The sequence below is a fragment of the Temnothorax curvispinosus genome, unplaced genomic scaffold (genome assembly GCF_003070985.1).
Source record: "Temnothorax curvispinosus isolate PA1 unplaced genomic scaffold, ASM307098v1 QBEX01010307.1, whole genome shotgun sequence".
Lineage (NCBI taxonomy): Eukaryota > Metazoa > Arthropoda > Insecta > Hymenoptera > Formicidae > Temnothorax > Temnothorax curvispinosus.
In genome coordinates, this window is record NW_020220087.1 from 47,755 (window position 1) to 73,302 (window position 25,548).

Here is a 25,548-nt window from a genome sequence, read left to right on the forward strand (position 1 = left end):
TACAAAAGATGCGCATTTAACGGGAACGATTTGGGAGATGTTTCTTCTTCTTTTTCTTTAGGGACAATAAAAAAGAACGCACGTTTCCAGCAGATCGTATTCCATTTTATTCGATTCTGCCTGCTACCCCATAATAATGTGTATTATTCCTTTTGTATGCGTGTATGGTTGTATGTAATTCATATATATATATACGCAGTTCTTCCGCTTGTATGTGTGTGTTTGTTTGTGTGTGTATATCTCTATATATATAATATATTTATATATATGTATATACAGAATCAACATGTGTGTGTATAAACGCCGAAGGTGGTTTTTCTTAGGACTCCTGCTAGAGACGGATTCCTCGTCGTCACGACTCTCACGGTTGATTGTAATTGTCAGCTACGTATGACGATATCCAAGAGAAATTGATCGTTACGCTAGTAATTTCATTTTTTTTACACTTTTTTTTCTTTCTCTTTGTCGTAAGATTCTAATCTCTCTAGATATGTTCGTAGATCATGTGATTCGCATGGAATATCTAGCGTTATTCTTTTTCATTGAGTACCAATTAAACGATTCACGATCCTCTTAGCTTCGCTAAATAAAATTGTCCTCTTCCTCGTTTCCCTCTACATTGTCTTCTTTTTTAAAGTATTCTTGCTGCTCTCTCTCTCTCTCTCTCTCTCTCTCTCTCTCTCTCTCTCTTCTTTTCAAAGCGTCTACACAGAATCACGCGATCTATCCTTATGCGTTAAAGATACTATCCACTACAAAATGTACCTTAGTTAACGTTAATATAAAATGTTATCTTAGATCTACGATAATACTAATTTGCTCTCTCTCTTTCTTACTAGTGGAGGGGCGCGGCTTAAGTGCACCCGCGAGAAATAAAAACACTCCTGTGGGCGTTAAATACAAAATTAATTTTTCTCTCGTGAACAGCGCAGTCCTTTTGGCAGTACGGATGGAGGACAACAATCCCGCGACGAACGCGGAGAACGATCTTGTTGCGACGATGTTCCTACTGTCGCACATTTTTTGTTGCTATGCAATATCAAATAACGAAGAAGTGATTAAATGGCAGCAGATAAGAGATTAATTAATTTCAAAGAGCGACCAATTAACAAAGTGATACATTCTTGCTGAATTTTAATATTTATTTTCATATTCATTCCGATCATTGGTCTACGAAAAATCCATTTTCTCACTTTTTCTTGTACCCTCTGTCTCCAACCGTTCTTTCGGAAAAGGACTCTGCTTTCTTTACGCTATCGTCATCGCTGTAAGATCTTTTGAAGATATCGCCGACTTCAAGCACGAAGGAAACGGCGGAAAAATCATCTCCCTTTATCTTGTTCTTCTACAAAATTGTTTTCACAAAAGGAAGAAGGAAACAGAAACGGAACCGAGTACTCCACACACACATTCTCCCATCTTAACGCAAATATATCTCTCATTATATCACAGACTAAAAAATGCTTTGGTCTAAAAAATTGTCTTGATCTTTTTTTTGCTTCTTACTCATTTTTGTTAATCAGAACGCATTTCGCATTTATGTGTTCGCGACTTCGCTGCCATCGATATATAATTATTTTATATAATTTTATCCTGCGGGTATGCGAGATCAGCGAGTGAATTTATATATAGTGAATTTCATCGCCGATCTTCGTTTCCTGTTTGATACCCGAAAGAGTTAAAACCACCGCGGCTTTTGTGTCTTAATTACATATTAGAACTTCCGATTCTGAAACGGTGACTGATACTTCATCGCTGTGTCGTAGTAAAATGAGAAAAAGAAAACAGCGCGATTGCAACTCATCAGTCAGAGATTCGCAAAGCATTTCTTTCGTATTAGTCGGCATGCGGTAGAACTCAAGCCATTAGCACCCTTGATTCTCGAGATTCTATGTGAAAAAATCGATTCAAGTGGAATTTTAAGGCGTTTTTATGATAGTAGTCCCTAGTCGGTTGTGTGTGTATACATTGCGAATGGCCTTAAAATCGTACTTGTACAAAAATATAAACGCAAAAATCAACGAGCTTCTCTTAGTGAATATTCTTTTTCTCTTTCTCTTTTAATACGTTATTAAGATCGTAACATTTTATAGTACTCTACAATATTACAACATGTGATATCTCTTACAAGGTACTTATATTACGAGTAACCCCACAGATTCGTTCATTACTCTTTCAGCGTTTAGACTTCAGCGATTACTGTACGATGATAAAATAAATATCGGGTCCACTATAAACGTTTATCATTATATGGATACCCGCTTTCTTCTATCTTTTCTCTTTTAAGTCTTATCGACACAATAATTATATTATCGTCCGTGAGAAAAATTCAACCGGCTTTACATTAACAGCAAAACTAAACGAGAACTCCTCCCGAAATAATGTCAAATAAATCCTATTCTTTTTGAAATGTTAATATTACGAAAATAAAATTACATGTGACTTTAAAATAAATGTGCTGTCTGACACGTTTCTCACAATCGTATGATACACATCGTTATATGTTGGAAAAATCTTGAGGAGTTGTTTAAACGATTTAAAATGACAAGTCGGTGTTTGTTCAATAGCAACAGCGGTTCTTGCGTTAACCGCTATAAAACTTGACACTTTAAGTACAAACAAGTTTAGAAATCTTTGCAACAAATATATATATATATATATATATAAAATATAAGTACATTTTTTTTATATATTTGTAACTGATCAATTTTATAAACTGTAAATATATCAAAATAAGCAGTTTCTTATTAACGTCAAATATGTATCCTAATGCTGCATACGCGATGAAATGAATGGAGGACAATCAAATGGAAATCTTCCATTGCAAACAAACACGTTAAATACAAAGTGAACCGGTGAACAAGATACGCGATTTCATCGAACAATTACGATACATCACATCGTAATAATCATTTTATGTAGAATTATTAGCACTTTTAGAGTTGAAATGTACTACCACGATATCATGTGGACTACTATTGCTCATTATATGTCCACTTATGCGTACTTTCAACATATCGATTATGTTGATCGAAAATGATGTTGTAAAAAAGATACTGTAACATTGAAAACATTCGGTATTAATTCCCCAGCGTTGTAACGCGAACAGAATTTGCGATCGAAAGAAAACCGTATAAGAGAATATACGGTACACATGATCTTACGAAAGCGAAGTAAATCCTACACTCACATGTATTATTCACTTTCACGTTTTTGTTCGCGAAATCTTTTGATTCTAGACGATAGATTCTCGTTATGTTACAGTAGTGTTCTTCGCTTCAGCAGATATTGCTTTTTCAGGCCTTTTTAATCATGGCCGCACGATGCAGGAATTGTAGACGGCGATGAATGTGCCTGCGTGGTGCGACAGATGTGTCTTCTTACAGACGTTCAAAGATAGCTTAAGATTCAACAATATTGTTTCAAGTCAGTTCTTCGTTACTCGAATTAAATACTACGTCAAGCCTTCTTAGCTATGAGGGCGTCGATCAGTCTCAGTTTCGCTTTCGCCTGTTTGTAGGATTCGTACACGGTGGTGACTTGCGGTCCGCGATCTTCGCGTTGCATACGACGACCAGCTCGGGCTTCAAACTGCGCTTCTAATTCCTTCAACGCTCTGCGAAGCCGCTTCTTCTCCTCTCGAGTAGTCCGTTGTTGCATCAATAATTCTTCTCTACAAGAAGAAGAGATGACATTGTTGATCAATATGTTCAAGTTGGATTTGTTCTTTTATTAATAATAGTTTTTAATTTAAAAATCTCTTCTGAGAGCATAAAGTCAATAAAGGCAAAAAAAAAAGAATATGTAACAATTTCTCAAACTATATTTAATCTTAATCTAAACTTACTGGGGAAGAGCGTGAAGGCTTTCACCTACACCGCGACTACCTTCGCTGCTGCTATGCTGGCTATCACTGTCGGTTGGTAATTGATCCATAGGATCGATACAGTCCAAGATGCCTCGATGTGACATGTCAGGTTCGCTGGCTCTTCTGTCAGTCTCTACGGGATTTCCCGGTAGACTCGATGACGTGAAATCCATCGTCTCGTGCTCTAGGATCGTGGCCAGTTCCGAAATGCTGTCCTTGTTTTTGCTCTGTAACGTTTATAAAACACATTGTCATTTTTTTTTAATTTATTTCGAATTATATTTAGTTAATAACAATTAATTGTTCTTACCGCGCCCGCTCTAATGAGCAATCTCTTTAATGTTCTGTACCGATCGTACAATGGTCGCACGACCGCTCTGTCTTCCTTAGAGACTGGTCTGCCGAAAGTATTCTCGATTTGAAGCAATGCCTTTTGCACGGCTGTCTTTTCATCCAACAACTGATCGTAATTGAGCTCCTCCATGTTATCGGACCGATTGTATTTGATGCGCTTCTCACTGAGTTTCTTCTCCGATTCCTTGACCACCTCTTCTATCGACATCGCCTGGGATTTCTCGTGGCCGTTGTTGTTGTTTATAAGACTGCCAGTGGTGTTCAGTCGATTGTTGGCGTTGGCCAGAAGCGCGCCTATTGGATCCTCCTTTAGTAACTTGTGTTCCTTTCGCAACTTATTCAGCTCCGTACACAGCCGTTTGATGTCGCGATTGCTCATTTTGTCAGAATGACTCGGTCGATAGCCGAAGTTTTCTTCAAATTCGTCCTCATACTTCTTGATCTTCTTCTTCAGGCCGTTAATGTGCTTCGTAAGGTTCTTCAGTCCCATTTCTGACGAGCTAAGCGTGCTCGGCTGTATCTCCTCCTCAGAATAAAATCTCCTGGGTACCAACAGCGAGTTCCTCGGCGAGAGCATAGCTTCTACTCGAGCGTCCACGGCTTCTTCCTATCAAGATCCATTGGACACGTATAATCGATACAAGAACAATTGGAATGTTTATTTTTTGATAAAAATTTTAATTTTGATTAATATGTACACTTTTTTGCATATCACTATTCACATAATTCGTAATTTTTTGTTTAAAATTACATTTAATTGTTTAATTTCGTGTAATATAATTTAATAATTATACGTGGTTTCTAATCTTTTTATTAATCCAGATATTTACGTTTCCTTCCAAATGTTGAAAGCCCCAATTGGTTAAACTGGGATTATTTACATCCTCGTGATCAACAGTGGGCGGACGAGCTGGCGAAGGTGATCTGCTCGGTCCGCTGCTTAACATCTCCAGAAAGCTTTGAGCTGGCGAGCCATTATGACTGTTAGGACTCGGTGATACATTGGAGATGTACATATTTTCAGGCTCTTCTTCATTTTCCTAAAGAAATAAAATTCTTTATTTATGAAAAATAATTCATCATATGTGTGTGTGTGTGGCACATTAAATATATTTAATATTTATATAATAAATATTATGTATTTTTATTATAAATTTATTATTAATTATAGATATAATTATAAATAAAATAATAAAAAATATATTTTAAGTATCGCAATATTATCGCTTCAACATTTATAAAATCCTATTAGGGGAGAGTGGGGTAACTGCGTAAACACGAGCGATTATTATTGTAGTATATTAGAGTAGGATATTCTCCCACTTCTCGCACCCAGTGATAGTCCGATATTCGCTCAGTGGTACGTGTACATACGAGAAGTGGGAGAATATCACTATTCTAATAATTAATAATATATTACAATAATATCGTTCGCGTTTACCCCGTGTTCGCAGTTACCCCACTCTCCCCTACTATTAAGAATGTGCGCACATATTGCACAGAGTTTGCAAATTTCACACACACCTAGAAATTTAAATATGCCAATTTTTAAAATGCAATTTGAATTACCATATTGCAATATCGGAATTTACTTTACTCAGATTGAATTTTAATTAAAATTAACTTTTAACAAACATAGATATTATATATGACTCGTAAAGTTTAACCTTTGCCATTTCTGTGAAAATATCGAAGGATTTTATTTACCTTGCTGGAATTCTGGTCAATATCCGGGACTCTATGTACTCTTCTTCTGCGCGCTTGTCTTCTGCCTCTCGGGGTGATGCTTCTGCTGAAGCGTTCGCTATTTCTCAATCTCTCGGCGTCGCAGTCATATTTTTCAGTCGCCACAACCACCTCGCACGGCGACGGCACCGATGACGATTTTTTCGACACCGGCGAAACGTTCGTTCTTTCATGGAGCGGTAATCCGCCACATCTCTGCATCAAAATCACAAATCCATTAGCAATCAAGCTTACGTTTACGATCAGATTAATGTTTAATTCTCTTAAAATATTGATTTATTATATACCAAAAAATTATCTCTAGTTTAAAATGTAAAATAAAATAAATAATATATTATGCAATAATTGGAAGTCCACTTTTGATACGTTTGAGATAAAAAATGTTAACAGACAATTAGCTTTACTAGAAAATGTTTCTAGAGTATTATACATAAATTATAATTACAAAAATGTCATATTTTGAGAGTTGAGCATTACATATTGCCGTGATTATACTCACCACGCCGTGACCCATGTCTTGACCAAGTTGCGACAAAATATGCAAATGTTCCTCGCTATTGAAATCTTCGTGGCTGCTTACACGCCTGATCGTATCTGCGACGTCAGTGGGACTGTCAAGAACGCGTTCCTCACTGCTACTCCTAAAAGGCGCAGTTCCATGTACAATTCTTTTTTCTAGATCCGCCGTAATGCAAATATATCCATAAAATTCAATTTGCACTTAGCAAATAAACGCTGCATATATCTGCGCCGCGATAATTCTCACAAATTCAAATTCAATATTTGTTGTTAATAGTACAGCCAATTTAATAACGAAGAGAAATCAAAACTACATGAAGTTCGGAATAATTTGTCAGCGATCTACCGCACGTGCAAAGCGCTTTCACAATTATAACACATAACAGGCCATTACATGTTATAATTAATACAACACAAATTACATAAATTAAGTGCTCTAACAACAAAATTGTAATGCGTGCAATAAAATATTTATACTATAAATTGATTTCGTCAATAAATATTAATTGAATCTAATTAAAGGTGTTTGGTTTGTCAAAATGTAATATAAACAGTTTAGTGGGATTAAAATTCAATTCAAATCCAAGATCAAATCAAAGACGTTATAAACAATATAAACGACGTCGAAGGATTCGTATGATTCTTAATGCAAGAATACCTTATTAGCTTCCGTTCTTGGCAACAGGATTCGCGACGTTCCTTGCGCTTACGCGGTTTCAGCGCGCAGAGCAGGGACGAACCCTCGGAGTCCTTCGGCTCGTCTCTCGTATCCTTGCAGATCTTACAGTCGCCGGCAGGTACCAAGCCGTTCACCGTATTCTCACGGATACTGTAGCCATACGGGGACAGGAGCGGAAAAAAAGAGAGAGAAACCAGGTCAGATCGTAGAAACGATCGCGAAACGAAGCGCGACGATCTTGAAGTGTCAGCCTTCGAACTTAATCGACTGCCGTCTGAGTCAATCGGCCGCAGTAAAAGCGCAATTTGCGAGATATGAGAGTGCGGAAACGGGCGAGACATCAACGTATATTGAAACTCGATAAGGAGCCGCGGAAATAAAAAAAAAAAAGATTGACGGGCAATTTTTCGCGACGGTCAGGCCGACGCGCGACGTAGCGAGTCGCACTTGCTCTCGATTGTCGGCGATGTGCCAAGTCTCCCGTCCGTGCGAAATATTATATAAGGTCTCTATTTTTCTTTTTTTCAGTCATCACGCGCTAATGTCGACCGGATAAAGCGATCCATTACATCTGTCGTACGTAGGATGCGCGATGACGGACGCGACGGAGCAACGGAGATACGCGAAATGTTAAACAAGATGATCCTGAACAAGACACCGGGGAACAATACGAGGCACGTACAGTAATTAAGATAATGTGGCAGGTGAGCGCGTTTATTTTGCATTTCAATCGCACGAGAAGCGTAGTAATTACAAAACGACTGGCTCAAGTGTCGGACCTCAATAGAGAAGAGCCATTATCGCGCGCACGGTTCTCTTATCACTACGAAATTCGCAAACCGGATTCGACCGGCTAGAGGCGTGTTTGCGTGCGCGAAAAATATCGGATCCGCGTGCTCGCCGCGGGTACCGCTATAATAATACGACGTAATTGCAGTCGTGTGGAAAGGGGTGGTTTCCTAGGGAATAATTTGTGACGCGCGCGACTAATTCTGCAGTGCCATTAAATGGAAATGCATCGATAAAAATCGCGAAATATTTATTTCGCTTTCTCGGCTCTGGGAAATAAAATGCTGGGTTACTACACTGAGAAAATAAATTTGTTAATCCCAAAAAATATTTAGTCCGATACGTTCAACTAAATATTTTAGTTAGTTAACTAAACATTAGTTAAATTAATTAATTCTTAATTAAAGAAACTAAATAAATTGTTGAAACAACTAATGTTTAGTTGAACGTATCGGACTAAATATTTTTTCGAATTAACAATTTTTTTTCTCAGTGTAGGTCGTTTTAACGCAAATACAATATTTTCCGACAATCGGAAAATTGTTGAAACTAAATCTGTTAGTTTGTAATAACAATGGACGAAATAAAATGAAATTAAATACTGTTCTGCAGAAAAAAATCTGTCATTCTAACAAAAAAATGGGTATATATAAACTTGCAAAAATAAATATCATAAAAAAAGAAACAACAATTCAGTTCCGTAGTTCTGTGATTTATATTTTCGAACTGACAATCATCTGAGGTTGGACGATAATTGCAAGTTCATAAATATATGTTCTTCTTGCCCTATAAATTAATAAAAATGACAAATTTCTTTTATGGTATAATGTTTGATTTATTTTGTTCTATCCACTCATTACAAAATAAGCTACTTATTTTCAGTAACTTTCCGATTGCCACTTTCCTTGCACAAATAGCCTGAAAATCTTTAAAATCCTCTTTCTTTATCCTCTTCGCAAATAATTTTAGATTTAATATATTAGACGTTATCTTCTCTGATTTATTAAATGTCACGTAAAAAAATCTGTTTAAAAATATAGTTGCTTTAGTGCCAAACGATATTTTAGTCGGATTTAGATTTGCATTTTTCACTCTGAGATAAAAAGCAGCACGTGAATTACGTTTACCTTATTGCACTTAACTCTACAGCCTAATCCGGACGTTCTTTTTCCAGATGCAATTTTTCGTGCTCCGTGAAAGTTTCCTCGCGCGCAAAAGTATTATCGCAGTCAGCGAAATCTCGTTATCATCTTTATAGGATTACATTCACAACTTATACGATTTAAATTCACGTCTCGCGAATCTAATCCTTCCACGTAATTATTTTCTTCTTGAACATGCGAGATTAAAGTCGCCTCAGTTTGCCATAATTTTTTCTCATTACAAATGCTAATTGATGATAAAAGATGTTGAACTTTATAACGGGGCAGCGCTATCTTAATTTCGAGAAAACGATTCTTCTTTTTCTTCACGAATTTAAGTTTTTTCATTTCGCGAATTCAGGACGTCCTCAACGCCTGACTTGATCTTGTGTCACAAGTCGCGACCCGAGTATAGTATAAGAGATACTCGGGATAGATACTTTCATCGTGACTCATCAAACGGCGCGGTAGCTTGTTCGCAGAAGCGAAGCTTACGGAAATAAAGGTATGACGCAACAATGTACGCCTCAATTTTCATCAATTTTTTCGACAGCAAAATGCTCGTATCAAGTATGATAAAAGTAAAAACCGATATTTAATCATTTTTCACAAATTTTTCCATATCATTCTTATGCAATCTCTTTCGACTTTTACAATATTTTTACGTTTTTATTTTATTGATTCAATACTTTTTAAAAATGCTTATTAATTTCTTAGATCGATTAAATAAGCTTTCCAAAATTATAAAGAATTATAATAATAGACTACTAAAGATTCGTTCCACATACATCTATAAATGTTATAAGTACAATATTATAATTTAAAATATTGCCTAAACAATATTAAAAGATGATTGCAGCAACTTTATGATTTTAATATTTAATTAAAAACTGCTAAATGTGTTATTCAAATAAATACCTTTACGTCAAAAAAAGACGGTCTTCAAATAGAACATATGTACTTGTTCGATATGCTTAGAAATATCCAAGGGAATATTTATAGCAACGCTTAAACGTCGCGATAAAATCTATTGTGAAGTATACACAACGACCAACAGGAAAAGGAAATCCTAATCAGACATCGCGGAGACTCAATTAAAAGCCTCGAGGCGAGTCGGGCATCGCAGCTGCACCAGACTCTAAATATCACTTCTTCGAGTGCACAATATATTGTTTGTGTACCTATATAATCAAAGATTAGAAAAATTCTGACGATGTGATATTTTTGTGTGTCACTACATCGCTTTTGGTGGTCACAGAACAGAAAATTCATATCGTATAGAAATATCGACACGACCGCGAGCCAATTACGCTGTCATTCGTGGCCGGTAACGCGCCGTTAATTGCTGAGCGATCAATCCTTAATGAAACGCACGTCAATTTAGTGCTTTGCGAACGTTGCTGTTATACCCTGAACATTTGCGCAAACACAGATACGAATTGAAATACATATTATAATACGTCATTGCAAAATGGTAGCAGTCTTACATAAGAAACGATTTATGAATTTTAAAAAATATTTGGGTCAACCGAGAAATTGGTTAAAATACTACTTGAATAGTCACAGCATATTGATAGAGAGCTCCGCACTTTCGTCGTAGAAAATAATAACATTTTAATTACGTCATTATCATAGTGTTGGTGACATCAGCATCCGTACGAAAAATCCTGACAATCGCACTTTTCATCTCGCGTCTCCGATTAGCTCCTCGGTTCTCCAGCCGTAAACATCAGTTTCTTTGCTTTCTTTCGGAATCAGATACATGCGATGATCAATTGGTAGATCGTGACACGATATTCGCGCGCGATGTTCTTCCGATCGCGGAGATCGGCGAATGAATAGGAAAGTACATGATAAAACGGAGCGCGCTGTTTGCGAAGAAGCGCATAAGCTTATTGAGGGACAATCGAGGTGACGCGATGATGATGATGATGAGAATGATCCATCGTCACGTGAATAGATGTAATAAATTGGCAGGCCGGACTCGCACAAGACATAATTTGATTAATTCGAACGGGCGGCTAGAGACTCGCCGTTCGCCTGCAAACTTTGTTCCGCGTAGATTAATGTCAATTAACATAAACGGGGGCTCGTGACAGTCATTTACTGAAGATCACCGTATCTTCTAGAAAGATTTCCACGCGACTTGTTTACCTCTGTTTAGACCTACTATATATATACATATATATATATATATATATATATGCGACTATAAATTTACGATATTAAAATCTATTTCCGTAAGATTAAAAATTCAAATAATTGAAGTAGTTAAATTTACCTATATAAGCTACCTATATAAGTTATATATGTAAGCTACAGAAAATTACTAAATTTATTATAAAAATTCAAAATTTATTTGATATTTTCTTAACAATTTAATGCATCTTAATCCTTAAATGCACAATTTGTAGCATTCTGTATTTTTTTTAAATAAATAATGACTACTTAAAGAATCTTACAAAAATATTTAAAAAACTCTTCTTTAATTTCTTTAATTTCAATCTTTACAGGTAGGAAGGCCTACAAAAAGGCCTTCCCATTCAGAAGAAAAAGAAGGACCGGAAAAGCCAGAGAAGGCCCTTTACAGATGTGCAAAGCCGCGCGTTTTCAGTTCGAACTTCATAAGAGAGAATATACGGAGCATCGAAAGCCGCTTTGTATATATATGCACGCACTTCGAGACGCACTTAAAGGTTAATAATGCATCGACTTCTTTTCTCGACATATTTTCGTTATTTTATCAGTGTTAAGAGACAATCGAACACGTCAAACTCTCGTGCCGGAGACTCGTGATATCGCGTCTAAAAATAGAAGGCTATTTGTCTTATGTCAGCGATCGTTACCGTCTAGCCAGTTGCATAAGGAATTTTCCGGCGTGAAACGATATCAAGGTGCATAATAAGCGACGCGCGAGCGTTATCCAATCCGCGCGGTGTAATTCCACGCGGTACTTGCACTTGTGCTACGGTTAATAAATTTCGATTAAGGGCGACGTGGAAATCTACTCTTCGTTGAGCTCCGGCGTGTTCTAACTGCAAGGCCTCAGCTCTTTCACAAATTACCATGGATTTACGGCGCGGCGCGGCGCGGCGCCGCGCCGTTCGACGAGACGATGTGCTGGTGCGATCGAACGCCTTCTGATGCACCGTAATGCAAACGGGAGATACAAACGCGCTGGTGCGATCTGCCGACATTGTAGAGACTAAAGTCAAAATACAATATTTCAGAAATGTCCAGATCTTAAGAAGTATCCTGAAATTCATGAAACATTTTGGTTTTTTCTCTATTACAATTCATTGCGACACAATTTCATAAATTAACTTTGGAACGACTGAATCTAAAGTGACATGAAAAAAACATGGCACGACATAAAAGTAGAATATCGTAGAAACTATTTTGGCACGGAAAATAAAATAATGAAATCAAGTCAGAGTTTACATAAAGAATTAAACTAAAGCAATTAAAATTTGATTAGCAATTGTACATTCATGTCAATATCTATGTATAGAACGTAAAATCTATCAAGACTTCACTATAATATGAGATGTCATCTATATCTTTAAAGGTGTTCAACGTCTAAATATTTTATTGTTAGATCAGATTTTACCATTCTCTTTTTTTCTTTTTACAAGTGCTATCGAGTTATTTTGCTGCAATTTTTATTCTGCTTAAAACTGTTGCGCCGTTCGTTCAGTAAGTATACATGATAAGTTGCTTCTTGCTATAGCGGTTTTCCGTCGATACGAGCGTGTTCTAGCTTTGTGTTTTATTGTTAGCTCGATACTTTGAGAAGGATGTTATGGTCTCTGGGGCTACAGTTTACAGAAATAATATACAGCCGATTATTTTAATCTTCTTTTAATGTAGTACAGAAATAAAATTACTCAATTATTTGATTCAAATATACAAATTTTGTTTTTATAATTGAAATATCTGTCTATCTCTTCGCAGAGAAATTCGATAGTCCTAGAAAGTTTATTACATTCAATATATTTCAAGACGGCACGATCTCGATATGACAAAAATAATTCTCACGTTATCTGACAATGAGACTGCCGCAAACTTTGACGTAACTTTCGCGCTTCCGCAGTCAGCCGAAATGAAAACGAGACCCTCGGCTTGTTCGCTGCTCAACTTTGCTTCCGGCCGCCTCGCTTCCGATCGTCTTTGCTCCGAAACCACCGCGGATAAAACCGGAGCGGATCGCGGCAGCGTTAACGTCATCGGGCGCGCGTTCGCGCAAAGTCATCGCCGCGCAAAATTATGCTAAATGTGCAACTCACGGGCACGCGGGTCCCCCGCTGTCGCGCGTCGCGCTCATGTAATCGCGTCAACTTTCTTTTCCAACGACGAGGCAGCACAACCGGCGGAGCGGAGACGAGTCTCTCGGCGATTCGATGAAACATTTATGGTAGTCTGCACGTGGGACTTACAACACACGGGTGAGAGACGTACAGACGGACAGAAGGTGGAGAACGTGCGGGCGCGCGCGCACGCACACAATCAAACGCGTGCACACACGAACGATAATGGTGATCCCGATATATACGATCACCGAAGAACGACGTATCACGCGCGACGATGATCGGCGATGTAATGCTTTGCGCAGCTTTGCTTTCCCCCGGTGGAACGCACTTGCGTGCAAGAAAAGCGGCTCGTTCCTTTTCCGCTCGTCCGATTGATTGCCGGCAACTGCATGGTAACGCAGAAAGAGAGCGCATAAAGCACCGCCTGCGCCGGTGGAGATTTCCGCGCGATTATCCAGTCATTACGCCGATGACGTTTGCAGATGTCGATACAGAGCGATCTGTCTCTACTGCCGAACCGTTACTAGTTACTAGTGCAGCGATTAATTTTAACTTTCGAATATCGACAGATGAACGAGTGCATTAAAACACTAATGGCACGATGACGCAGAATTCGAAATTTAAAAGGATCATCACGGATCCGTGATGACCGGCTCGAAATGATGTCTGATTAAAAGAAACCGTATCCGCCAGATTGATAGCACTATCAAGTTTATGTGTGAACGCATGCAAAATCATCCTATTTCTATTTATTTTCACAAGAGAGTAAACATTAGTTAAAGAAGACTGTTTCAGTCTAGACTTTTATTCTGGGGAAAAAAAGATGGTTAAGCTACCCATTTTGGGGCCCGCAATTAGTAATCAAAATTATTTGGATTCGTAACCCTAATAAGCCCCGCGTAACTAAAAATCGTAATCAACTATTCTATCTATTTCAAAGATTTTTAAGTTATACTAGTCAATTCTCTCAATTAGTTCTGTCAATATTCAGTTACGCAAAGATAATTTTCACTTAAGGAGCACTAACCAAAATGTTAAGGCCGAGTTTCACAAGTGTCGGTTAACTTTTAATCTTAGATTAACTCACTCTTCGTCTCCTTTTAACGTCCCCCTTAGAAAGAGACGAAGAGTGAGTTAATCTAAGATTAAAAGTTAACCGACACTTGTGAAACTGAGCCTAAGTTGCTTAACTGCAAGAAAATCGGTCAAAATTTCTCCCAGAGTATCTCTACGGCATTCATTTATGTATGATCATTGAAAATAATCCAAATGCGCTCCATTAAAAATTGCTGATGAGACAATAATGGTGAATCACTCTGTATGTAGTACTACAATCTATCTATGATCAACGATAACTGATGATATCGCGGAGTAATGTCCAATCCGCACAGACACACATCGCACCCATGAATGTTCGAAAGCTATTCTGAAAATTGCATTTCTTTGCGAGATTCAACGGCAGATCTGTCTGTTCTCGTTTTTGTTCGAATCTCTGACGATAACAAACGAATAAATTACGAGGGAACCTCTTGTACGGAAATCTCGTTATCACATTAACCCCGGAGCCCTGGAGCCTCGGTACCCTGGGAAAGTGTTGTTTAGAAAGCTTTAGACTCTGGAAAGGGAAAACTTCGGTTTCGAGATCGATTCTAAATTCGTCTAAGGATTTATCGGTAAATTTGTGCCAATTCTTTTTTGGATTCTAAGATGCTTTTACGCGTAAAACGTTGACGTATACAATTGTCACTAATGTCAATCTCTCAAGTAAACGCTTTCGACATTCCACGGGTCCAAGCGATGTTCAACCGATCGGCGATCAAAGCCGCGGTAATTTAATGATCGAAGCCGCATTACAATATACAATTTAATTATCCGAGAATTACGGTCTTACCCGTAAACACAGCCGGACGGAGAAAATTCGGTTAACCCAGAGTTAGCGTTCTCGATAGAAGGACGTTCCGTAGCCGGCGAATGAATTCCGCCGGCTCTTCAATTAACGATCCTCTCGGCTCGCGTTCGCGACTAATTGCAGCGGACGCGATTAATTAGGACCGGGTCAGGGTGATCGTCGTGCCACCGCGGTGCCGGTCACGCGGTCTCCCGTCGCACTGTGCGAACACTGTGTCTTTAAGATGTGCGGATGCTTCTTTTTTTTTCTTTGCTCCGGTATCCAGACAGCGAAGAGACGAGAGGAGGGATCGCGCCTACACGCGCTCGCGCGCGTCAAGGACGATTTTTGCGTTTTGCGTTTTCACAGGCACGCTGCACACGGCACACGCACAATACACGCGAATTGCCGTATATCTTCTTTCTCGCATGTACACGCACGACGCCGGCGGAAAACCGACTGCGCTACTCCGCCGTCTACTCCTTCGTCTATATCGCGCTGTCGCGTCGCGCGTGCACGTGACAGAACGGACCCGTTCACGCGGTCCTTTCTCTGCATTACAACATGCAATCGCACGCGAATTTACACGCGGGACCAGTCCAAGATCGATTTGATCCGATAAATAAAGAAATTGTTATATATGCGTTTTAGTTTCAATATTGTGCAACACTATTGTGCTTCGTTTATTTTCGTCGGACTTAATGTCGAATTTGTCACTTGAAAATTTAAGACAAGAGCTGCTCGCTTTGAAAGTCATTAATATCATTAACGATTTTGGAGTCGAGCCGCCGAAAAGAGCGGAGATTTCCGATGGAAATCCTGCGAAAAAACGCGACGCTGTTTTTGAGAGTCCTTTCCCTGAATTATGCATGGAGTTCTCTCGATTGCGCGGCACGGTCGTAATGAACTTTACAGTGAATCGTAAATCGCAAAGAAAACCGACGTCCTTTTTCTCCCTACCGGCCGGTTGACAGGCCGAGTTGTGGCGGTTTACCACGTATGCACACGCGATATGTGTGACGCGCGTGCATGAGAGAGAAACACAAATGTCTCGGAACCGGTTTCCGAAGCTCGTTCCCGAGCTGCCGTAAGCTTTATGGCCGAAAGAAACCAAGTCTCGAATCTCGATGCACCACCTTCTGCGCCGCACTCGAAAAGCTCGAGGCTCGGGTGTCGACGCGTGGGTGCATTTTTTAATCTTTTCGACGTCGGAAAATTAAGTAAATTCCCATCCGATTATCAACTTCCTATGCTAATATTAAAATCAGATTTAAAAAGTTAACTTTTTTCAAACTTAATCTACATTATTGTAATTATCTTTAACGGACGAGATGGAAAAAATTCATCAAGGTATAAATGTTGGACAGGCGCAATCTCTGTTCCCATAAAATATGTAAACCTCCCTGTTTGCATATTAAATATTTACATCCCATTTAAATGTGCAACATATAATTTATTATTGCAACGACGTTGTTTAAATAAAAGAAAAGAAGGAGTAGATTTGATATGCAAATTAAAATATTTATTCGGCATTGTGTGCACGAGAGAACTAAATAAATATAAATGGAGCTGCGTCAATCGATACGTCACTCAGTATAACACGCCGGCTATTATTTATGTACAGTCGATCAAAAACAATTCTCAATTCGGATACGTTGCGGTTATATTAGTCGAGGCAAAGAAGGGGGCGAGAGAGGGAGTGGGAAGATGAAAAATAGATCCGATGTCGCGCGATATTTGCGAGACGGCCGGGCCATTTCTTCTGCGAAATTACGTTGTAAAATTGCGCCATTTGAATAAATGTTTGAGGGAGGAAAAGAGCGATACAAGCTGCTCGTCGCGGTCGTGTTTAGTTTATCCAAAAAGATAAGCTCGTCTGCGGAATACGTCAGTCATCAGAGCACGTGAGTTTTCCTAGTTCAATTATGTATAATTATTGGCAAAAATTGCATAAGTGCGTAATTCACTTCGCCAATTGGAAATGTTTTCATGGAATTTTCAGAAACATTGAATTACAATGTGAAATGTAAGAGAATTAAACGGTGGTGTCGCAATCTAACAAACTATGCGGATAATAGTTGCATCTAGAAAATTAAGTTTTTAAAATAATGACGGAGAATAAAAGAAGAAATCGAGTGCTCAAAAATTTATCAAATTAAAACATTATCAAGATTGTATTGGTTTATATTGAAAAGTTATAATTTAGTCATAAAATAAATTAATTCTTTCAGTAAATCAGGTAAAATGAATCGTGCAGTTTCTCTTGTCTAATAGGCGCGGCGCTTCGGACAAGTTAGATCAAACACACCTAAAAAGTTATATCAATTAAAGAAAGAGATTATTATTTCATTTTGTCACCTTTATATAGCGCCCATTTTCTCGACTACAATAACAAAATATGTATGACGAATGCGATCGTTATCGATCTCTCGCTTCTGCTCAGAGACGGTCAAAATTAAATCGAGATCGATATGTCGCAAGAGTTACCGGAAGGACGGTAGCTAGGTTTTAACGACTTGGCGTTCGTTTTAGCTGGTTTATGCGACGTATACACGACAGGCACGTAACCCGTGGCTCGTAGTAATGCTCGCCGTGCCGAATGCGATCATTATGCTTGTATGTTTCATGATTTCGCGCGCGTGCGCGCGCGCGTTTGGTACCCTTGACGTCAACGGCTCTATTTTCGGTCGTCGTCAACATACATTTAGCGATCTGGGCGTACATCGTAAAATCTACGACGACGAATGAACACGAGCGAGCTGTGTGTTCATAACTAAATTACACTTTGCGGAGCTTTCTTCGTCTCATAAGAGAACTCCTTAGATCAGTGATTCATCTATGTCAGAGAGAATTAATTCATTGACAAAGTTTACATTTAAAACTGATATTTTAGTTTAATTACAACATAAAAAAAATTATTTATTGCATAATATAATATTGTACAATTACATGCATTTATGTTTTTATAAAAGAAAAAGAAAATATTAAGCTATACATCAAAATTCTTCTGATAATATTTTCTGGAACTGATCGTATTTTGGCAGAATTTAATATATAGACAATTTTTTCCTTTATGTAATAGAAAACGTAGAAACTTTACTTTATCAATATATATTTAAAAATATTTCTAAAAATATACATATTTACCATATTTATCTGAAAACAATTTACGTACGCATTATTTACATACTGTCTTAAAATAATTTTTACTAATCTTATTTACTTATGCATAATACTGTGTTATTAACTACGTGACAAACTTTTACTTTCTTACTGCTGCTCATATGCCGCTATTTAGAAAAGTTATTATAATGTCAACTAAAAGAATGTCTTGCTTTTTAAAACAAAAAATTTAAACAATCTTTATTTTTGTCAATGATAATTCCGGGGTGGAAAAAAGTCATTGTGATGATCGTAAATTCATGGCTAATAAAAAAGAAGTACCGCGGATAAAAGAAGGAGCAAGCTGTGTTTGTTGCTGCAAAACTTCAAAAGAATCGTCGCGTGTGAATCATATGCGTATGCATATAAAACGAACGTTATTTTTCCATGCTACGTTTCGAAATCGGTACACCCACAACGAAATTCCGAAAAGAAGCTCATGTTATGATTGCGCGATTTACGATTCCATAGTTCGCGTAATCGTTTCTCTGCGATGTGTCAATTGCCGACATTTCCAAAAAAAAAAACGAAACGCATAAATCTGATGGTACTTCATTCCCCGATCTCTCGAAGTCCTTCGACTTCCCGCTACATATACCGTTTTTAATTATGATTACAACCGGGAAAATTCCGCCTCGTCGTACAACATAATTATATCGGCACGATAAAAAATTACGAGCAAACTTAGGAGCGTTTAGGAGCGAGTTACGAGGTAATTAACGTAATCGACCTGCTCCCCATTTCCGCAAGTTACGGACGGTGCCATTGATTCTTTTCCTCGAAATTAAACAGCTATAAAAGCAATTTGCATAAAAATCAGATAACTAAAATCTTGAATCCTTCATTTACCTTTGAACAATTCTATACAACAATATTATAATATTAAATCTAATTCATGGTGATTATATTTTTAAAAGTGGTATCATATAATTAATATATTATTTTATATTATATTATTAATAATAATTGGAATTATTATATATGTATTATAAAGTCTAAAAATGTATCTTTTCTATAAAGATATCCTATGCCATTTGTCATCAGTAAATATAAATATACTATTTTTGTGTGACTGCATCTTCGAAAACGGGATTTATGAACCCTATTGCCAGATTTTAGTGTCAGCGATTTTTTAATTTCTTTCAGTTAAACGACGGCTGCGCTATTTACATTACCACAGACACGTGTCTTGTATCGAAACCGGCTTTTTCCAAGCGGATGTTTCCTCTGGCCACTCGTGCCAGACTTGGTTGAAGTCCGATGAAATCTATTAGGAAACGTTACATCATTCTTGGACCGCTGCCTACGACGGAAGAGCATAGCCGACGATAATGCACAATCATGTTATGCATTGATTCATCGTTTTCTATTTTTCTTAAAAAGAAACTATTCTTCGAAAAAAACTCGAAATAAGTTTTTTAACTTTAGCTTTTAATTGATTTAAGTTTAAATCTTTTAAAATATTTGAAATTTTATATTTAGTTATGAAAATTAATAAGTTAATAAATAATAGCCTTTAACGAGTATAACAAATTTAGAGTAAATATTTATCAGGAGCAAAAAAACAAGACCATTGGGAGTTCAGTGATATCGAATTAATTACAATAAAAGATTACCGGGCATATTGACAGCTAGTTGATTAAGTACTTATGACATGAAATAACAATTAATATAACGCTACTGGATGTACCTAATAACTGTAAATGCAGTTATTCAGGAATGCGTTATAACAAGACATTGATTTATGTGTTTTAAAATATCGTGATTTAAAATTTCCGAAAGTTTTTATAAAGAAATCTCTAGAATATCCTCTGAGACATAATATCATTTTACAAAGTGTCCTAAAATTAAAGTCTTGATAATTATAAATTTAGTATCGTCAATGATTAACTTAAAATCTATAATCTTTTAAATATCTAGTATATTAAATATCTTGTCGATATTAAGTTAGAGTGTCAAGATAAATTAAACTAAATGAATATAGTATATATCAAGTCAAAATAAAGTAAAACATTGCAATAAATTATAATCAATTATAAGAAATAAGATCTCTTATTTCTAATTTTCGAGATTAAAATTAATTCCGACTTTTATTGTTAAACATTTTCGTAGCGCGCAGTGGATATTAATATTAATATTTATTTAAATCTGTCTTCTAATATCGAAGCGATAGTTTTGAGATACCTCGTATACTCGCAGCCAATCCGGTCGCGGAATATTCCTATGGCCGAGTGCGAAGGTGAGAACTTCTTTTTACTTTCGTGAAACACATCATCATCCAATTCAGGATAAACCGGGAGTAGGCACGTATTCAAGGTCGACAAGAGTGCGTACGTATGGGTGTATTGTGATTCATCCACCCATGAAAGAAAGAACACGCCTTAAGACGCACGGATGCGAGAGAAAAACAGACGGAGGGCTCAACTCGCAGCAAGTTCATTTCCTTGACTTGCTTGTCGATGTAACGCATTCAGGACAATAACGTTTCCCGATAACCTTTCGCGCATAAATAAGCTCAAACTGAATGGGATCGAGCTGAATAATTTTTTACCGCAAACCTCAAACGTGACACTGACAATCAGAAATTTTAATCTCGTGACAAAATTGTGAATCTTCTTAAATAAAAACTAAGATAAATGTACCAATGCCTGGACAGTCAGTGGACACGTACCTATGTATAAGTATAACGCGAATTAAAATCAAAGATAAAAATAATTTTCTCGTATTTTGAAACTTTAGTTATAGTATCCAAACGTTAATTCGCGTTAATTATACTTATTTAAGGACTAAAATGATAAAGATGTCCAAACATAGGTACGTGTCTACTGACTGTTCAGGCATTGATACATTTACCAAATCCAAAAAGTTTTCAAATTGATAATTTATGCTTCTATTGCAAATCGGTGCAGTGATTTATGCCTCTATTACAATAGCGTTGTGAAAATAATCAATTTAAAACCTGTTTACAGCGTAACAGTTTATTTCAAGTTACGAAACAAAGATTCGCCCTAAGTATCGATTGCAGTTATGAGCTGGTTTTGAACCGAGGGTAAGGGGATGGCACATACATTGCAGTTACAAAGAATACAAAACAATTTAGTTTCAGAAATGTGTCGGGAATAACTCTGCCAAAAAAAAGAAACTCCACCAGTTCGAAGACTTAGAGGCATGATTTGGAACTTCCTGCTCCCATACTACGAAAATCTCTCACAAGTTATGAACATAACGAGTGTGTGAAGGTATGTAATGCGCAATATGTAATTATACATATAAGATAATTATACACATTTTACTTCAGGATTATGTTTATGTTTCCTCAGGAAGGAATTCGCAAGTTTAATCCTGTTCTCGGATCGCGTAACATTAAGAATTAAATTTGGCAGAAATAACTTCCGTCAAGTCGTAAATTATTAACTCACCTGTTCTCATCTGTCGCTCACAGACCTTGTTCAAGACATTTATTGCCAAAATTATCGTCGATGTAGGAAGTTGACTGTTAGTTGACTGTAGACTTTATAAAAATCCACAGAGTAACGACGATGGTCATTCAAGTGTCACGATAATTATTCGCGATCTATTTTAGCAGTACAGTGTATATTTCCTCGGAAATATAGACGTTTGTTAACGGACGACTGATTAGGCCACGATCGCGAGACAAAAAGGCTCCGTCTGATAAGTTGTGAGACGTGTCGCATACTGAGTGATGTAATTAATACCGCGGCAGTGATATACCCCGCGCGATATAACCTTGCGATTAGCGATCACGCATTGAAAACATTCGTTCTTGTACCCGAAAATGCTACCTTATCAGCGATGCAGATTGCTCTTCCGGATAATTTCCTCGCGACTCGGCAAATCGACGATTTATACACGTTCTTCTTCTTTATCATTCTCCCCTCTCTTCTCTTTTCTCCAGGGTAATTTATCTCGAATCCATCATTTAGTGGCGAATCAAGAAAAACTGGCAAAAACTGCTCGAAACTGCTCCCCTTCTGATTCTCGTGAGACTTTCTCATAAATTTCATTTCTCTTTTAAGTTAATGGATTCCTTTTTTTCACTTATACTACAGCATCAAACGTGTTATTTTTATACTGGATATTGCGAGTTTCAAGGACACGTATTTTCAAGAGATATGAAAATACGAGAAAGAAAAAGACGTTCGCGAAGAAAGAATCGGAATGCTATCGAATCACGTAAAATATATATGTGAAAAGCAATTTATAAATAAAATATATATACAAGGTGACCCAAATAATTCTTTACAGCTCGATATCTTGAAAACTATTTCATCGATTTTAAAGATTTAGGTCTTGAATTTTATGGATCTGAAGGGCCTTCAAACTGGAATGGAGGTTGGTCCTCCAACCTCTGTTGCGTGGGTCGAAGGGATTAACTTTAACATTTTAAATAAAAACCCCTATAAAAAAATTACATTTTTGAATTCTATGGAAGAAAACAACTTAATTTTGTCCGAAACACTTTTTTGTCAGATGCTTCTATTAAAAAATATGACGGTGCAAAGTTTCGACTTATAACTGTATGAAGCAAAATAAAAAATGTGTATAACACGTGAAAATAAGTAAAAAGAAATGTAAAGAGTGACATAAGTAAAAATTTGAGCGTTTGCTAATTCCCTGTGACTCTTTTGACTTTTGCAAAAATAGTTTCGTTTGAAGAGCCTCCAAATGAGACGATTACGAACAATGTGAAAATTTTACTGTCAACATTTCGCATGCGTGTCTTATTATTTGCACTATATTCGGTGAGAATCAGATATTTCGAGTTCTGCGGCAAAAAGACGAGAAACAGGCGTGTCATAAAATGTCACGTTAACAACAAGGTCACATACGCTTGTTTTCAGCTCGTCAAAACCGGAAAGGAGCAGTTTCAGATGAAGGTTTCCCGGCAAGCTCTCTGCCTGTGCCTGCGTGTCTCTCGTTTTATTTTCCTTCATATCAGTCGGCGTCTTATCGACTCGTGTCAACACAGAATCAGCAACTCGATCCTGCAAACTACGCTCTATTTCCGGACCGTAGGAGCTATTTCTACCGGAGTCTACACGATTATCTCTTCTAATTCACGGCGGCCATCGCGAGTCCGATAGATTCGCGCCTACGTCAAAACCAAGATGTTAATCATTATGCGATCGGCATTGTCATTGGCATTTTTTTATATCAGTATAGTGTTAACAGTTTATAAGAGCAGCTTTAGATCTCTTTTAAGATCTATTCAGGATACTAAGTGTAAATTTTATTTTATTTACAGTCACATTTAAATATTAAATTCCACGAATTAAAATTATATCATATAAATGCAACAAAAGCGTAAATATTTAATTTACAGCAGTATTTCTAATTATCTCCGTATTTTTAATTACTTATTAATAAAAATTTTTTGACGTAGCACTTGCATTAAGAGTAAAATTTTAATCAAATATTTATATTTGCATTCGAATTAACAATCAGTTCAATTCAAAATCAGTTTTCTTTATATGTTTTTATAGATGGCTTAGATAGGCTTTGTTTTTAGTTTTCCCTGAACGTAGAAACCTTCAATTTTTTATCAACGCCTCCGATTGTCAAGTCACTCAGTTGTTCAACCGGGGCTAATTTTATAGTTACACAAATTTAATGGCAGTAATTGAGCAGTTTAAATGCACCTCTGCCACTCGTCGATTTCTCGTGCTACAGGAATTATTGTCGCGAGAGTGGGCGGCGAGGGATGAAATGTAAAAAATTCTTTCAAGAGAATGCCTAACCACGATGGCGGAATAGGAAGACGCTTTGTGGCGGAGCCGCTACGGAATTACGGCGTGGAATGTGGCCGGAGACCGTCGATGCTTAAAATGAAGTCCTGGTCGGCTGCCAGGATCATATTCACGGAGTCGCGCGCGAGAAAGAGAGAGATCGATCAGTCGACCCTTCTCCACGTTGAATCGAGGAAAACTGCGCAGTTCTCCGTCTATCGCGAAAGTAATCCTAGAGCATCACGCTCTGGGGTAGTTCCCAACTTAGCAGCCGGTATGTTAAAGTTTTCGCATTTCTCGCGGAGAAAAATATTAATGTCTCGCATATCTGAAATATTTTAAAATGTAACGATCTGCCTGTCCAATGTTTTCCTTTTTCCAGACTTCAGAGAATTCTTAAAAAGGACTCTCAAATAAGAAAATATTTGGAGCGGACTACTGACAGAGACGATACGCAGCGTAGTTTATTTTTGTTATGACCAGCGCTTGTGCGTGTCTAGGCTGTTACGTAAGATCGATAAGCACCGTATTAAATTTTCAGATACGCAATTAGATTAGATATCGCGAGTTCATGCAAAACTCGCAAAACTTCTTCGCGTGCAAAAACCATCGACAACTATTTCCTTTATTAGCGTCACCTATTCGATACGCTTATTAACAGTTTATTACACTTATAAGTTTTGCAGCTTGCATACATTAAAATTAAATCTCATCGATAATTGCTGATGTGTATAATTGTGTAACGAACTTTCCGCGAACATCAGAAGCAACGCCAATATTGCGATAAGAAAGAAAAATATTTTTAAAAGCTAAGAGATGAACGTATTTTTTTACAAGGTTACAACTTTGTATAAATAACTCTGCTATCAACGTAGTTGCCGATAATAATAGTCTTTACATGCCGGTAAAACGTTAAGGATCTTTTTACCAATATTTATCATCGCCCTAACATTCAACAAATAATTTAATGTTTTCAGCATTTATTCAAAAAGATTTTATTTAAAATCAGAATTTTCATTTTATGTTTAACAATTTCTTTACAAAATATGTTTTAATTTATGTTTTAAAAACACAAAATATTATATGACAGATAAAAAAAAAGCGACATAATTTTAATTTTATTTCACAAAGATTTCAACTTTAACTTAGCTTGATATTTGCACTAATATTTAAATTTCATATAATGGCAAAAACATGTTTTGACCATTTTTGGTTCAGCACACGTGATTTTGCAAAATTGACGAATCTTGTTCGTTATATCTACTTTAATTAATTGACGATTCCGCAAGTGACGCGTGGAAAATTCACGATATCGCGTGTCGTCGACGAGCTTGCTACTTCGAT

General features: G+C 37.1%; 2 protein-coding genes and 1 long non-coding RNA gene across 6 annotated transcripts in view; 2 read left to right on the plus strand and 1 right to left on the minus strand.

Annotated features, from left to right (window-relative positions):
- Positions 1-648: 648 nt before the first annotated feature.
- LOC112460075 (protein FAM13A) overlaps positions 649-25,548 on the minus strand; it is a 51,112-nt gene continuing 26,212 nt past the window's right edge. For all 3 annotated transcript variants that reach the window (XM_025024536.1, XM_025024537.1, XM_025024538.1), the window contains 7 exons: positions 7,146-7,316; positions 6,468-6,609; positions 5,930-6,163; positions 5,053-5,262; positions 4,179-4,829; positions 3,848-4,095; positions 649-3,673 (listed from right to left, as the gene is read on the minus strand). In XM_025024536.1, coding sequence (XP_024880304.1) covers positions 3,460-3,673; positions 3,848-4,095; positions 4,179-4,829; positions 5,053-5,262; positions 5,930-6,163; positions 6,468-6,609; positions 7,146-7,316 — 1,870 coding nt within the window. In that variant the 3' untranslated portion in view covers positions 649-3,459. The remainder of the gene's footprint in view (positions 3,674-3,847; positions 4,096-4,178; positions 4,830-5,052; positions 5,263-5,929; positions 6,164-6,467; positions 6,610-7,145; positions 7,317-25,548) is intronic.
- Positions 20,565-23,682, plus strand: LOC112460080. Of its 2 annotated transcripts, none has more exons than XR_003041405.1 (3): positions 20,565-21,506; positions 21,558-21,696; positions 23,320-23,682. It is a non-coding gene; the product is annotated as an uncharacterized LOC112460080 (long non-coding RNA). The 2 variants fall into 2 exon arrangements; XR_003041406.1 differs by lacking the exon at positions 23,320-23,682 and adding an exon at positions 21,778-21,869.
- Positions 24,159-25,147, plus strand: LOC112460079. The gene is made up of 2 exons (XM_025024549.1): positions 24,159-24,478; positions 24,587-25,147. Exons 1-2 carry the CDS (start codon positions 24,208-24,210, stop codon positions 24,619-24,621), a joined length of 306 nt encoding a protein of 101 aa, XP_024880317.1. The 5' UTR covers positions 24,159-24,207; the 3' UTR covers positions 24,622-25,147.

Bases quoted from the DNA above. Each gene is read 5' to 3' on its own strand.
- LOC112460079 (XM_025024549.1), top strand. From the start codon at position 24,208: ATGCCTAACCACGATGGCGGAATAGGAAGACGCTTTGTGGCGGAGCCG. The intron at 24,479-24,586 runs GTATGTTAAAGT...TCCTTTTTCCAG, and splicing joins AGTTCCCAACTTAGCAGCCG to ACTTCAGAGAATTCTTAAAA.